The sequence below is a fragment of the Eptatretus burgeri genome, chromosome 2, assembly GCF_056783735.1.
Source record: "Eptatretus burgeri isolate ZD-2024b chromosome 2, Ebu_testis_v1, whole genome shotgun sequence".
NCBI lineage: Eukaryota > Metazoa > Chordata > Myxini > Myxiniformes > Myxinidae > Eptatretus > Eptatretus burgeri.
Window position 1 is genome coordinate 124795513 of NC_140962.1, and position 15049 is coordinate 124810561.

General features: G+C 43.4%; 2 protein-coding genes across 7 annotated transcripts in view; one reads left to right on the forward strand and one right to left on the reverse strand.

Annotated features, from left to right (window-relative positions):
- LOC147032996 (phospholipid-transporting ATPase IF-like) overlaps positions 1 to 15049 on the forward strand; it is a 140944-nt gene that overhangs the window by 114958 nt on the left and 10937 nt on the right. For both annotated transcript variants that reach the window (XM_085871099.1, XM_085871098.1), the window contains exons 27-28: positions 7968 to 8071; positions 12756 to 12912. In XM_085871099.1, coding sequence (XP_085727225.1) covers positions 7968 to 8071; positions 12756 to 12912 — 261 coding nt within the window. The remainder of the gene's footprint in view (positions 1 to 7967; positions 8072 to 12755; positions 12913 to 15049) is intronic.
- Positions 1 to 15049, reverse strand: part of LOC147032997 (uncharacterized) — a 161583-nt gene that overhangs the window by 557 nt on the left and 145977 nt on the right. For 3 of the 5 annotated variants that reach the window (XR_015055424.1, XR_015055425.1, XM_085871100.1), the window contains exon 2: positions 309 to 606. The gene's annotated coding sequence lies outside the window, so the exon portion shown is untranslated. Of the gene's footprint in view, positions 1 to 174; positions 607 to 15049 lie in introns of those variants that run through there. The other 2 variants (XM_085871101.1, XM_085871102.1) reach the window with 2 other exon arrangements.

Sequence of the window (15049 nt, forward strand, 5' to 3'; positions counted from 1 at the left end):
GCCTCATGGGCTTGCACTAAAAAATGTCGGTTGTTGGAGCTCAAGGAGGAGAGTCCATTTTTCAAATGGAGAACAAACTCTGAATATTGGTTTCATTATTCAAATGGGCATCTGTCCTCAACCGTCTGGACCACATTTCTGAGGGTAAAAATTATTAAACACAGCAGCAGTGGCAAATATCCATCATTTTTATTTGATCACCTTGTCAGATAACTGTTCAGTGTGATTTTATTTGGTGAGCTCTGCTCATTTTGCCCATCACTGGAAACCACAATTGGAAGCACTTATTGATATAGTTAGCTCATCACCTGTACAGTGGGAGATGGTGATGCGTGCGTGCGTACCAGCCACCAGCACCAGTCTTCATCTCCACTCGTCAGTGTCTAAGACTGAATGGAGCCTTCCCTGGTCCCGAAGCATCAATCTTCATCCCAGCAAGGAACCATAGACCAAGCCTTCTCCTCACTCGTGCTCAATTTCCCCCTCCACCTCCAGGGGTTTGCCCGATCACAAATGGCTGGTGGGATCCCAAAAATGCCTGGACACGGCACGCCACTGATACCGGTTGCCATCTCCACTTACAGTCCCACTGAAGCTCATTCCCATCTGTCCAGGGCAGGAGGAAAGACTCCCATTAGTACTGCAGCATACCAAACCAATTGTTTGACTTTTCATAAAAGCAGCAAAATTGGTACATATTGTTATGGTTTCCCACTCGCCGGCGTGCAAACGACCGCTTTTAGCTAATCGCGGCCGCGTGCCCACCGGACGGGCAAACCTAGTCGCAGCTTTTGGATCAACGCCGAAATCCAACTACGGGTGTGTTTTTAATCACACCGTAAATCAGCCAACTATTCTGTCAACCCGCGACAGGGTCCGATCGCCGAATTGTCGATTTACCTAAGTATGCTCGTAGACAGAAATGCCGGGGATTTACACCTCGACGGGACCTGTACGGATATGAGCCATTGTACGCAGCTCGCGCCGTTTGCGATTTGCCGAGCGGTTGTATATCGCCAAGCCCCGCCGGATCTGATTTCTTTATCGGCTATTAACAGCCAGCAAATATTCCATACGTAAAAGTGGCACTCAATGACAGGAAAGGACGCAACGAACAGGTGAACATTTAAACAATGACATTTATTCCTCACACGTATGCAATCAATGAAGGCACATATGCAATGGTAAGGGACAAAACACGAGCAAAAAGACCCTACAGCCGTTGTCTATTTATTACTGTACATTCACTTAACAGTTCTACTTATGGACACGGCGCCACAACTTTCATACAAAGAAAAACCCCAGGAAAGGAAAGGGGCAGACTGGACCCATAGGCCTTCATGTTCGTGGAACTGTGAAGACCGCAAGAGTTCCATGAGACCGTGCTGGTTACCTGCCACCCTCGTGGCAACTCGCTGGCTGGCGACCTCTCTCCAGCTTTCTCCACTGACCCACGGTTCGGCACCGTACTGCCGGCTTTGCTGCGCTCCGACTGCCCTCCACTGGACTCGAACCTGGTGGTGTTCTCCCGACTGCACCCATACCGACTCAATTCGACTCACTGCTTGGCGAACCCAGACCGACTCCAGGCAAAACCCCAGGCAACCTCTCCAGGCAAGAACTCTCCAGGCAAGACTCTCCTGGTGAACTCCAGGCCAGAACTGACTCGCTGTGCATTCCAACGCGTCTTTTTATGGGGTCCGTGGGAGGTGAGTTTGATCCCCCACCTTCGACCTTTCACCCCCCGCGGCTCCGCCCCTTTTGGCATTTTGATCCGATCTCGTCGCGAAACGCGGAGAGAGTGGACGAGGTAGAAATCATCAGCCGTGGAAAGCGGACGTTGTATAAATCATCAGCCGTGGAAAGTGGACGTTGTAGAAATCATCAGCCGTGGAAAGTGGACGTTGTAGAAATCATCAGCTCCCGCGTCTGTCGGTGGAGATGCCGCTCGTCCGTGGGATTCGCCGTGGCTGGTGAAAAGATGGCGGCGTAACGGAGACGAAGGTGAGGCGATGTGGTTGCTTTGTGGTGGGGATGGCGTGGTTGTTGAGAGGTAGTTGTGGTTGTTGAAGTAGTGGTTGTGGTTGTTGAAGTAGTGGTTGTTCCAAAATAAAGATAGCAAAAGAATAATGGCTGACTCAAAGATCACAGCCCGGTTACACAAATAATACCCTTTAGACATCTGTGGGGAAATCTAATCTGAACACACACTTATCGACATAACTGATCTCTGGGAGGCTTGAATGGTGTTCTGTGAATTTCCACAACCGTAATAATATGTTGACTAATGTATTCTGAACAATTCTGGATATGGAGCCACTCGAGATTTTGCCTTGGTCAGCTTTGGTGGCCATTTTCCAAAATGGCCGCCATTCTACTTTAACAACATGGGATATCTGTCATTGTTATTCTCTTTGTAGGTTTCTCAGAGGTGAGAAATACTCCATGTGATGTGCATTTACAAAGGAAAACAATACAAATGTCATTTGTGTTGATTTATTATATTTCCAACCATTGTATTGGGGAAAAATGGTCATTTTTATGGGAAAATCCATTTTCACACACAGCATCAGTGACAGGTTCAGAAGTATTTTGTTGTGGTGGTGGTAGTGGTGGAAGTGGTGTTATAATTGGAAGTGCTGAGCACCGCAGCCACACCAGGAAACTGGCAGTTTCCTACGTGTCGACGCAAACAAGGTGGAGCTCTTCACCTTTCTGTCCGATGTGCTGGTGCAGTCCTTCCATGACGAGGCAAAGGAGCTGGTAGTCACTGATGGTGAAGCAGTTATCTGCCTTCCAAGGCAGGAAGATGAAAGCTCTCTGGCTCCATGCGGTCAAGAAGAGGCGGACACTCGCATCATGCTACATGTGGCCCATGCTGCAGAACATGACCACCGTCGGATTCAAGTTCGAACCGCAGACACCGACGTCGTCGTCTTGGCAGTGATGGTAGCCCAGGCACTACCATGCGTGGATGAACTCTGGATTGCCTCAGGGACGGGCAAGAACTACCGCTACATCCCTACCCATGAAATAGCTGCCTCCCTCGGTCCACATAAGGCACGTGCCCTCCCTGTCTTCCATACCATGACCGGATGTGACACGGTATCAGCATTCGTGGGGCATGGGAAGAAATCTGCCTGGGCCACATGGAACTCGTTTCCAGAACTGACAGATTCTCTTGTGACCCTGACCACCACGCCAGTCAACATCCAGGATGACACAATGCACTGCATTGAAAGGTTTGTGGTGCTCCTCTATGACCGCACCAGTCCATATACGGACGCCAACGAGGCCAGAAAGAAACTCTTCGCCAAAAGGAACTCCGTCCAGCGCATCCCACCTACCTACGATGCTTTGGAACAGCATGTGAAGAGATCAGTCTTCCAGGGTGGCTATGTCTGGGGGCAGGTCTTGGTCCCTCAACCCATGCTTCCATCACCAAGAAGCTGGGGCTGGCGGGAAACAGAGGATGGGTCCTACAAACCGCTCTGGACCACACTCCCTGAGGCTTCAAAAAGCTGCTTCGAGCTGGTGTAGTGCGGCTGCAAAAACGGCTATAGAAACCGCTGCAAATGCAAGAAGGCTAATCTGCAATGCACTGGACTGTGTGCTTGTGAAGGAGAATGCCAGTAGACAGACGCAGTAGACACAGACTGAGATATCGGCCTAGCTTAGAATGTGCAAATGCAAAGTCGCATTGCTTGTAAAAGTGTTGACTTCTTGATCCAGAGCCAGTACACTTGAGCTCACAAACTCATATTGTACTAGACTGATGTATGTGTGTACCATGTGTCCTGGTACAATGGTAGTAGACAGTAAACCGTAGCCGCTTCAAAGTGAAGTGTGCAATAATTTGACTACATTTTCTGAGTTTGTCATTATCATGATTATCAGTTCCCTTTTCAAAATAGAGTAAAGTATGTAATCTATAATGCAATTTTTGTTGATTCCAAACCCATTGAATGTGATGAATATCATTTGACTCTTGTTCTCCAGGCAATAATGGGTAATTTTCAGCGAAAAGTTTCAGGAGAGCAGCAATTTACAAATCAAAAAAATGGCACGTATGGCAATGGCTTTTTTTACTGAAAATACTGGCTTATAATATTTGAATACGCCTTTTCATGGTTTGTTTCCTAAATTTTTCACTTTCCTTATATCTACCACCAATACAATAAGAAAATAAGAGCATATAGCCAATTTCGCTAAAGTAGAATGGCGGCCATTTTGGAAAATGGTCACCGAAGCTGACCAAGGCACAATCTCGGGTGGCTCCATATCTAGAATTGTTCGGAATACATTATTCTTTATGTGTCCCAATTTTGGTGCTTTTATGCAAATTTGAACAATTGATCTGAAATATCAGACTATGCTGCAGGACTACATAGGAGGGAGTCTGCAGCAGGAGGGACAAAGCACAACAAACTGAGGGAGTCGACAAAGCGCACCAAGCTGCATGGCGAAGCTGCATCCCAAATGCCTTGGCCTCACTGAAGCTATATTATTCAGAGCGGTCCTCGGTCCCACCCTTGACGGGATATAGTCGAAAAAGCTCTCCAGGCTGCACAGCCAGGCTGTGTCACAAACTCATGTCGATCAGTGTGCCACATGCGTGGCCATCGGCCTCATTGAAGCTGCCGTAGCTGCAGGGCCAGGCTGCATCGTAAACAAATGTCGAATGGCACGAAACCATGTAGCATGTGCGTGGATCTGTGTCCCACAAAAGCTGCCACTTCCATTGTGATCTTCACTCCCATTGAAGGTGTGTTTGTGTCCAGGCCATAACATTTGTACCATTTGAGCTTAAGTCATCAAATTTTCCACAAACCTTTATGTCTGAGAAAACTCGCAGAGCCTGTCTGTCGCTTCGCTGACGGACCAATTAGTCATCGTGTTTGCCAAAAAGTTTGAGTGAGAAGAAGGTATCGTCTCCAACTCAAACCCCAACAGCACGGAAAACAAATTTAGCAAATGCGTAGAGTTCTCTAACCCCTCCCCTCCCCCACACCCACTCTTCATCACCATCCTCACGTCCCGCTCCCTCCCCATTTGCCCCCTATTCGTCCTGATGTCATTTCCCACAAGAAATGTCTCACACTATGACAGGCTTTGACAGGTGGGCGGGTTTTGCATTTTGAAATGCTTTCAAGTTATATTTCCTTCACTCCTCTGTAAGTTGTAATTCGGTGTAAGTGCTTTGATTTGAAAGGTGTTATTCTACAAAAATATTGAAAACTCATGCAGTTTTTAATTGTAAATCATTCATACATATTTCTTGCTGTACATAACAATGTGGGCTGATTATTATTGGATTCGCTATATATGCTAGATATCCCTTATTGTCGGATTTTCCGTGTGTGTGTGTGTGTGTGTGTGTGTGTGTGTGTGTGTGTGTGTGTGTGTGTGTGTGTGTGTGTGTGTGTGTGTGTGTGTGTGTGTGTGTGTGTGTGTGTGTGTGTGTGTGTGTGTGTGTGTGTGTGTGTGTGTGTGTGTCTGGCTGCAACACGAGGCTCCACAGCACAAACCAGCAAACTGATTTCGATGAAACTTTGCCAACATGTGCAATACGTGCTGGGAATGTGCGCGTTTGAATTTCGTTGCCTAGCAACCACCCGTTGCTGTGCAGCAGCCGAAAAACCGCGTACAGTATTTTCAATACTTGTCCTTCAGTTCTGAATGTAGAGAAACGAGACTTTGGAATTAAACACTTCGAGATATTTAGAAAATTTTACTTGAGCCGATTTTTGATTGAGGTTTTATTTTTCAAATGGTAGTCCTTCAAAAATCGGGTGTCTATTTACCGTCATTTTTTATGAGGGGCTTAGGAAAGTGGGCGGAGCTTAGGGAAAGTGGACGTGGTTGATGAAAAGTGGGAGTGGCGAAGGAAAGTGGGAGTTGCTTATGGAAAGTGGGCGTGGTTTATGGAAAGTGGGCGTGGCTTATGAAAAATATTGTGTGGCTCAGGGAGGTGTGGTCAAACAAGAGCATTGAGAGAAGTTTATCGGAGTGTGTGTGTGTGTGTGTGTGTGTGTGTGTGTGTGTGTGTGTGTGTGTGTGTGTGTGTGTGTGTGTGTGTGTGTGTGTGTGTGTGTGTGTGTGTGTGTCTGCAACGCGAGGCTCCACAGCACAAACCAGCAAACCGGTTATTTTTCAAATAGTAGTCCTTCAAAAATAGGGTGTCTATTTACCGTCATTTTTTATGAGGAGTGTTAGTTGGCAAAATACGCAATAGGAAAAATCTTGCCAGGCAGAGGAACAATTGTATGTAAACCAATACGTCTTGGCAATGAATCTTAGTCGGTGGATCGGTCAGAATGAAAAGCATGGTATCCAGCGCTTTGATCCGAGCGAATCCCTCGTCGCCTACCGGCCTGTTCCTATGCTTGTCATAAAAGCATTAAGGTGGCAGAGGAAGAGTGAGAGCAAAAGATAACTTTAAAATGTCTACATCTTGTTATTTGCAAAACGAAGATTTTTCAAGTATATTGGTCAGTCGATTTTGTTGTTCTGTCTGTTGGGTCACCAAAATAGGTGACCCTTATTGTCAGTAATTCTGTCTGTTTGTTTGGATGTTTGTTTGTTTGTCATCAGCATAATAGCGAGTAAACGTGGGCGGATTTTGACCAAACTCAGGTGGTAGGTACATCTTATGACCCAGTTCTTTGGAAATTGTGATGGTTGTTAGGGACGCTTTGGGTCCCTCGCAAAAACCGAAAATCCTTCAAAATCGGTACCGTTCACGTGAAATCAATTCCGAAAGCCATTATCCCACGTCGGGTTATGAAATTTGGCATGAATGATGTACAGGTGATGCTCTATCAAATATATTCCGGTTTTTGTGATATATGGAATACTTTACCCACAGCTCCCCCTACAATTAGGGTATGCGTGAAAATTGGCGAAAAATTGAAGGCCCCCTAGCGACCAGGTGAGTACATCGATACGAATGAAACTTTGCAGGTTCATGGTACTCAATGAGTACGACAACGTTGCCTCAGGACATATTGACCGATTTCGCTTAGGTCAGGGGTCAAAGGTCAATTAGTGCAAAAATCGATAAGATGCGAGAGCTCGAGGTGCCTTCACGCCAAATGCTACTCCTCCGAGGGTTATGGTCGGATGGTCATGAAAATTCACACTAATCGTCTGGAATACATTATGCACAAATAATCGAGCCAGATTTTCGATTTAGATCTTTGTTCACCCACAGCACCCCCTCGAACTTTGGGGATTTCCGATTTCAAACTGCATTTTCGGTACTTTTCATTCAAATGGATACCGAGTAGTTATCAGTCGATGGAACTGGATGACATTTGATATGCATAATCTTAAGGTGATTCCCTATTCGCTATATGACATCCATTTTGCTCTATATCTTATAGTTTCCATGCTCGGCGACCCATCGCCGCCTACCGGCTTGTCTGTCTGTTTGTCGTCTGCAGGTCACAATTCAAAACCGATCGTCATGAAACTTTATCAAGTTGTAGAGGTAGTCTCAACTGAGAAGCCTATTGATTTTGAGGTCAAAGGTCATCTTGAGGTCATATTTCGAAAATCGTCATTATTCATCCGATTGACTTGAAAGTTGAACAGGATTTGCATATTGCGTCGCTGAATTGGGAAACCGACTGGTTGAGGTCAAAAGGTCACAGGTCAACTCAAGGTCAAACTTCTGAAATCATCAATTTCAATGTGAAAAATGATCAATTTTCATCCGATTGACTTGAGCTTTAATTGAGGTTATCAATTTTAATCTTAATGAAATGGGCAATTTGATGTGTCCATGGCAACCTTTTGAGAGGGGTGGGGTGGGGGGGGTGGATTTTGCAAGTATCGTGCTCTACTCGGTCTTTTTCTTGTTTATTTATTTATGTGACTGTATTACATTTAAAGTTCTCCGTCCATGCTTTGCACATCATTGAATTATTTTGTTGTTTACTTATTTAATCTCTCCCCCTTTTCAGCTTGCCTTTGATACACGCTACTGGACATGGATGAACCACTTTGTCATCTGGGGTACTCTCATATTCTATGTCATCTTCTCTCTATTTTATGGTGGATTTCATTGGTGAGTAAGAAGGCACCTTTAAACCAAAATGCATGCAATTTTACAATAATTTTTCAATTTTGTTATAATACAGTACTGTACTTGCAATAATGCAGGGACATCAATTTATTATGTGACCAAATATGGGAAAAATATTTGCTTCTGGTTTGGACATGTGGTCAGAATTGATATGAAAATATGGTTTGTTCTCCTCTCATGGTGGAGGGTTTTGGCTGCTGGATGCTTGCATGGTCCCACTGATAAATTGATGTCGACAAAGCCCTCCAGTTTTTGGAATTTATGTATAATCAAGGGAACGTTTAAGATGTCAAAACTCGTCAAGAGATGAGTCTTGACATCTTAAAGGAAGATACCATGACCCCCCACCCCCACCCCCTCACCCACCGCCCATCCCTATTTCTCAGATCACATGCACCCTACTATATAAATTAGGCAGTTGTATGTATGTACATTGTACATCTGAAAATATTGGGAAAAAACAGGCCTGGCCCGATCTCCATCAAATTTTGCATACATGTTTGGTATTACGTGGGGTCAGGTCATGGGTGCAACCCCCCCTCCCCCCGCCCGCTTTTTCCATCCCGATATGACTTGACAATGCTCCTAAAGGAAGTGGTTTTTTTCCCCTCGTATATAAAAAGGTGTTTAGGTTGGATATTAAGGTGAGAGGTCTGAAGGACCAAGACCAAAATAATGCTGGTAAAAGAATCTACATGACCATCAGCCTTCCTGTACTTAATAAGAAGCATACCCTGAGACACTGCCTCCTGTGGCGAGATTCCAGAGACGCACAGGAATATGATTGGAAGTAGCAGCACCTTTCTATGAAGAACGTGGAGGGGGTGTGAGAGGGGGCATGACATGACCACCATTATTCCTTGACACTTCGGATGAAGGCCTTCTGCACAGTAAAAAAAAAGCTGAGGACCGCAAAGGAAAGACTTGGCCCCGCTGCAGAGAATCTGTTGTATTGGCTCGACTTGGAGGCTAGCTTCAAGATGTAATCTTGATGTAATGTAATCTTCAAGATGTAATCTGCCTGAGACAACTTATCGTTGATAGGAAAGCCTGGAGTTCCAGAAACTACCTCTCTGAGAGGCCAACCATGGAAATACATTTGGGGATTTGCCAGCCGGTCCATACAGAGGGAGGAACGTGTCTTTCTTGCTTGGAAAGACACGTTCCAGGTAGATGACCAGTTGGTTTTCTCTGTTGGAATGCATCTGCACCCTGCATGTTGTAGGTTGGGGGGGGAGGGGCGGAAGGAACTACCCTGTGCAGAGTGGAGTCGTTTGTCAAGTGGTTCAATTTATTTTTAGAATGACAGTAGTTGTTGATGCATATGAAGAACAGAATTTTTCCCAGAATGCTCCCTTGAGAGTTACGGCTTCTAGAGATCGAGCATGGGAAATAAATCTATCCAAAGAGCCCTGCTGCTTACAAGTGCACAGTTAATTGGAAAGCAAGTCCAGTATAAATTTCTCAATACCATTAGCTGACAATTTGGGATTCGGGACAGTGTGCCAGGCATCAAATAAATGGAAGATGTCCAGTGAGATGGCCCTGACTTCTTGATGAGATGAATCCGTCTGGCCACACGTTCGCCGAAGGGCCCCCCTGCGGTCGCCTTGCGGGCACCTTGCGTCTGCCTTGAGAAATCTATGGCCGCCGCAGGAGCGCCCTAAGGTCACCGTGCGACATCAAATCAAAGACCGTACGGCAACCCCACATTTTCGGTCTCCACAATTTATAAATACGCCGTGCAGCTCCCCGAAAAATAAAAACACATGTGACTGCTCCATTGTGTGACCGTGGAAATACTGCGGCCGCCGTATAATTGCTAGTGGCCGTAGATTTTGGAGACCCCACGGCCGCCGTGGCAAATGTGACTTAGGCCTAAATACGCCGTGCGGCTCCTCGAAAAATAAAAACGTATGTGACTGCTACATTGTGTGACCATGGTAATACTGCGGCCGCCGTATAATTGCTAGTGGCCGAAGATTTTGGAGACCCCACGGCCGCCGTGGCAAATGTGACCTAGGCCAAACCACTCTGTTTCAAAAATGTCAAAAAATGAAGTTTGTTCCATTGCCTTCTCACTACATTTTCCTGAAAGTGTAAGTCTAACTGAGTTCAGAACAAAAAACCATATAGCTTAATTACACACACACACACACACACACACACACACACACACACACACACACACACACACACACACACACACACACACACACACACACACACACACACACACACACACACACACACACACACACACACACACACACACACACACACACACACACACACACACATATGTGATACTTTGAAGAAGGGGTACCGATTCTGATGGTTTTGCGAGTTTTCAATGAAATTACCTAATTTTTCTTTTTTGACAAAATAAATGAAGGTCATAGTATGTAACGTATTCTAGCAACTAATCTAAGAATCAAAATACCAATTTCTGGGATTATTAAGAAATAATACATACCTATTTTTTTTATTACTGCTCTATTCAGTGACTGTCAGATGCTGAAAAGCACTAAAAGAGAGCTTTATCGAACAAATTCTTGGACATAAATTTTCAATTCAATCAATTCTGGGAGTAACAAAAAGCTCTCTAAAATCTCCAAAACTGTTTTAACTGCCTTCTAAATTGTTAAAATATTTTTTAAATACCTGGAAAAATATTTTAAAATTTTTTAAAGAAAATTAATTTTTTAATAAAATTAAAAAAAGTGTGACGTGCAGTCGGACAAAAATGCAAAATTACTCTAAAGCAAAGCCATGCATGTTTTCAATATTTTTTATACTATTATATCTATATCACTGTGCCCCATTTGTAAATATATTTTAGTGAAAATAATCAGATGCACAGAAGAATAAAAGCTTTTTTTTTTAAACGTGACGTGCAGTCGGACATTTGGGTTGGAAAGTTCAGTCAAGCCGCTGTAATTAAGTATCCACCCGGATCATCTCAATTTTTTTTACATTGATTAATTATTGGTAATAAGTTGAATAATTTAAGACACGTAAATATGAGTTATTGATAAACTAGTCATTTAGTTAGGGGATTTCATAGTCCCAGGCTCTAAAAGGGCAATAAAACAAGAAAAAATAAAAATATGCCAGAATGTGCATATATATATATATATATATATATATATATATATATATATATATATATATATATATATATATATATATATATATATATATCTTCTTCTTTCGGCTGCTCCCGTACGGGGTCGCCACAGCGGATCATCCGTATGATCCGCATAGTGATTTAGCACGTTTTACGCCGGATGCCCTTCCTGACGCAACCCTGGTCGCCTCTGACAACACAAAGATATGGTACACCTATTTTAACCGGGATGTACACCGGCCCAGTATACTGATACTCATTTCGCCGACCTCAGAAGGATGACAGGCTGAGTCAACCCCCTGGTGTATTAATTCAGTGGCCCAACGGGGCTTGAACTCAGGACCTTTTGGATCCCAAGCCGCTGCCCTAACCACTGCGCCAACACCAGGCACATATATATATATATATATACATATACATATACATATACATATACATATACATATACATATACATATACATATACATATACATATACATATACATATACATATACATATACATATACATATACATATACATATATATACATATACATATATATACATATACATATACATATATATACATATACATATATATATATATATACATATACATACATATATATATACATACATATATACATATATATACATATATATACATATATATACATATATATACATATATATACATATATATACATATATATACATATATATACATATATATATATATATATATATATATATATATATATATATATATATATATATATATATATATATATATATATATACACATCATGCGAATCCACCACTGACCAACACAAATGCTGATTTTCTCAGACGGTGGGTGACAACCTTTTGATTAGATGAGAAATTTCATTAAGAATGTTTTTTTTTATGTTGTATTTTTGCATGGTCTAATTGTCATTTTAAGGTGAAACAAGAAAAAAGGCCAATACTGGGCATGTATATTCAATAAAAAATCCTGTAGATTCAGTCATATACATCATAGACCCATGAACCTATATATTTTATGGTCCTATGGAACACTGTCTGTGCAATGAACCAAATTTCATGACCAGTAGTAGTCTTTGTGACTTTCAAAAATGCCACTCAAGTCAGGGTATGCCCTAAAATAGGGGTGGTAACCACTTACATGCGCTTAGCCTACTGCTGTACAGTTGGAAGGTCAGTTTTGGCACCACCTTATGGATTTGGTACCATTGGTAATTTTCCTTGATGCAGGTGTGTGCCACTCAGAGAATAGCCTGGAAATCATCAAAGAGGAATCGATAGAACAGATTAATACACTATTGGTGTTGAAGGAAGATACCATGACTGTGCGAAAAGCAGCAGACTTGATGAATCATTTGCAGTCTTCCACTCCTTATACATTTTAATTTGATTTCCAGAATCTTCAGGTTATTGCACGAGAGTTGAGCTTTGGGTGCACGAAATGTTTTTGAAAGCTTGCTTGAAACCTTGGTGTGAGTTGTGCTTGCAGATGTCAAGAAATCTGCCTGACCTCCTCTGTTGCACTTCCTAGGCCATTTCTGCATGATCAGGCCTTGCACGGTGTGTTCCTCTCACTGCTGAGCTCATTGCAGGTGTGGTTTCTCGTGCCACTGATCCTCATCGCCTGTCTGGTTCCTGATGTGGTGCGCCAAGTGCTAGCAAAGCAGTTCTTCCCTGGAAAAACACAGGTTTGTAGAGAACAAGAGAGATACTGAGAGTTGGCTGTTAGGAGTGCATGGTAATCTAATAAACTGATATTGAGGGAGTTGGGGTTTTTTGCCCATTTTCATTTTGATTACAACTGGCAAACTGAGTTGTCTGAGTAAGCTGAAATTTATTCATCAATCGACAGCCAGTTTTACATTAACATGCTTTTCTTGATTGTAATGTTGAAACATCTTTTCTCAGGAAGGGGATCAAATTTTGGCAATGTGTTGGAATCGGTGTATTTTTAATCACATGGGATAAGGAGTACGCCAAGACGATGTTCTAGGCCCCATTCTATTCCTAATATTCATCAATGATCTCACTGACTCTTTGGAAAATCCTCTTCATATCTTTGCTGATGACTCCACTCTTTGCCATGACATCCTCATCCTCCTGACAGACGAGCAGCAGTCTCTTCTCTCTCCTCAGACCTTGACAAAATGGTCAGACACTTGTAACATGTATTTCAATCCTGAGAAATCTCATACACTCATTCTCTTTCTCTCTGAAAGGACCATTCCGCAAACCCTCACATCTATTTTCTCAACAACCACCTCGAACAGGTTCAGTCACTCAAACTCTTGGGTCTCACTCCCAGCCATGATCTCTCTTGGGCAAGCCACATTTTAACGTTGGCCTCCAAAGCCAGACACCGACTGGCATCCTCCGTCATGCAAAGTCCTTCCTTTGCACACCTGAGCTCCTATCCACCTCCAAAGCTTTCATCCGTAGCTTGATAAAGTACTGCTCTCCCCTTTGGGCTGGCTCCCCTGTCACATCTTGCTCAGCTTGAGCCATGGAAACCAAGGCTTTAAAGATAATAATTGGAATATCTTGCGACAAATCTGAGTCTATGGGCCTATCACTTTGCCATTGCCGACAGACCGGTGGTCTCTGTCTTCTTCTGCCTCATTTCTGGACTTGTACCCTCTGCCCTGTCTGTGCTCTGTCCCCCCTAAGTATCTGCAGGATGCACATGGTCCACCAGCAACCCCCTCCCAGTGAAATTGCCTAAATCCAGAACTACTGCTCACCTCCACTTATTTATTCCTCTTTTTTTCCCCATCTGTCGACCCACCTTCCACACTCTTCATTTTTCCTTCCAGGTCTTCAAGATAGCTGTTCACTACCATCTCAAGTCATCCACCATCCAAAATCATGACATTTTCTTCACCTGTTAAACCACGTCCCACCCCTTCCAAAATTTTGCTTTTCTATCCATCTTGTCCACCCCTTGCATTCTCCCCTAACCCTCATCGTGAACTGCATCCCTTGTTTGTCCATCTCCGTTGACCTTCTCCCTCCGCCCTACTATTGGCGTTTCCCCTTTCTCCTGCTGTTCCCTTTGTGATGTTGTGTCCTGATCTCTTCTGCCATAACTCTTCCACGAGCCTCGACCATGTAAAAAAAGAAGAAGAGAGGGGTCTTGTATCATTATTTATAGGCTTTTATTTACATGATGCAGCTTGTCTCATCATGAGGAAACATTGCAGTGATCATGATGATGAGAAACTGTAATTTGGGAGACATTAATATGACAGCAATCTGCTCATAGGATGGAATTGGATAACTTTATCCTTTCTATCAAAGGAGAGATTGGAATTGTCATCAAAATGCCTCTGTATGTGCCGCTGTCTGTTCCCTAATATGGAGAGAAACAAAAAGATAGGGTTCCATATTAAAAACTATATATACGAGGATGAAAGTGCTGGAAGATAATAAAGGAAGAGAGATCACAATACTGTTACGGTTGTGGGGGTAGATGGAGGAATCTAATGGGGAAGTTAGGATTGAATGGAGTTGTTTGAAGGAGACATCTTGATGTAATCAAGTGGGGGAACTGTGAGCTGAAGTGTTACGTGTCACCACACGGTGGGTGGTGCGGTGTTAATTAGACAGGAATCAAGGATAACTCCCCCACTATGTAATTGCCCCCTGTGACTTTTCCCGATGTATTTATAACCAAATCCACGATAATATACAACCATACGTGCCGAGCAGGCAGAATCCCCGCCTTCCCGGGTTTCGTGCGAGCAGGCCACGCCCCGGAGACGGACGAATGATGGGCGTGACGTGAGATGCATAAAGAGGAAGAGGGCATGGGAGGTAGCAGATCAA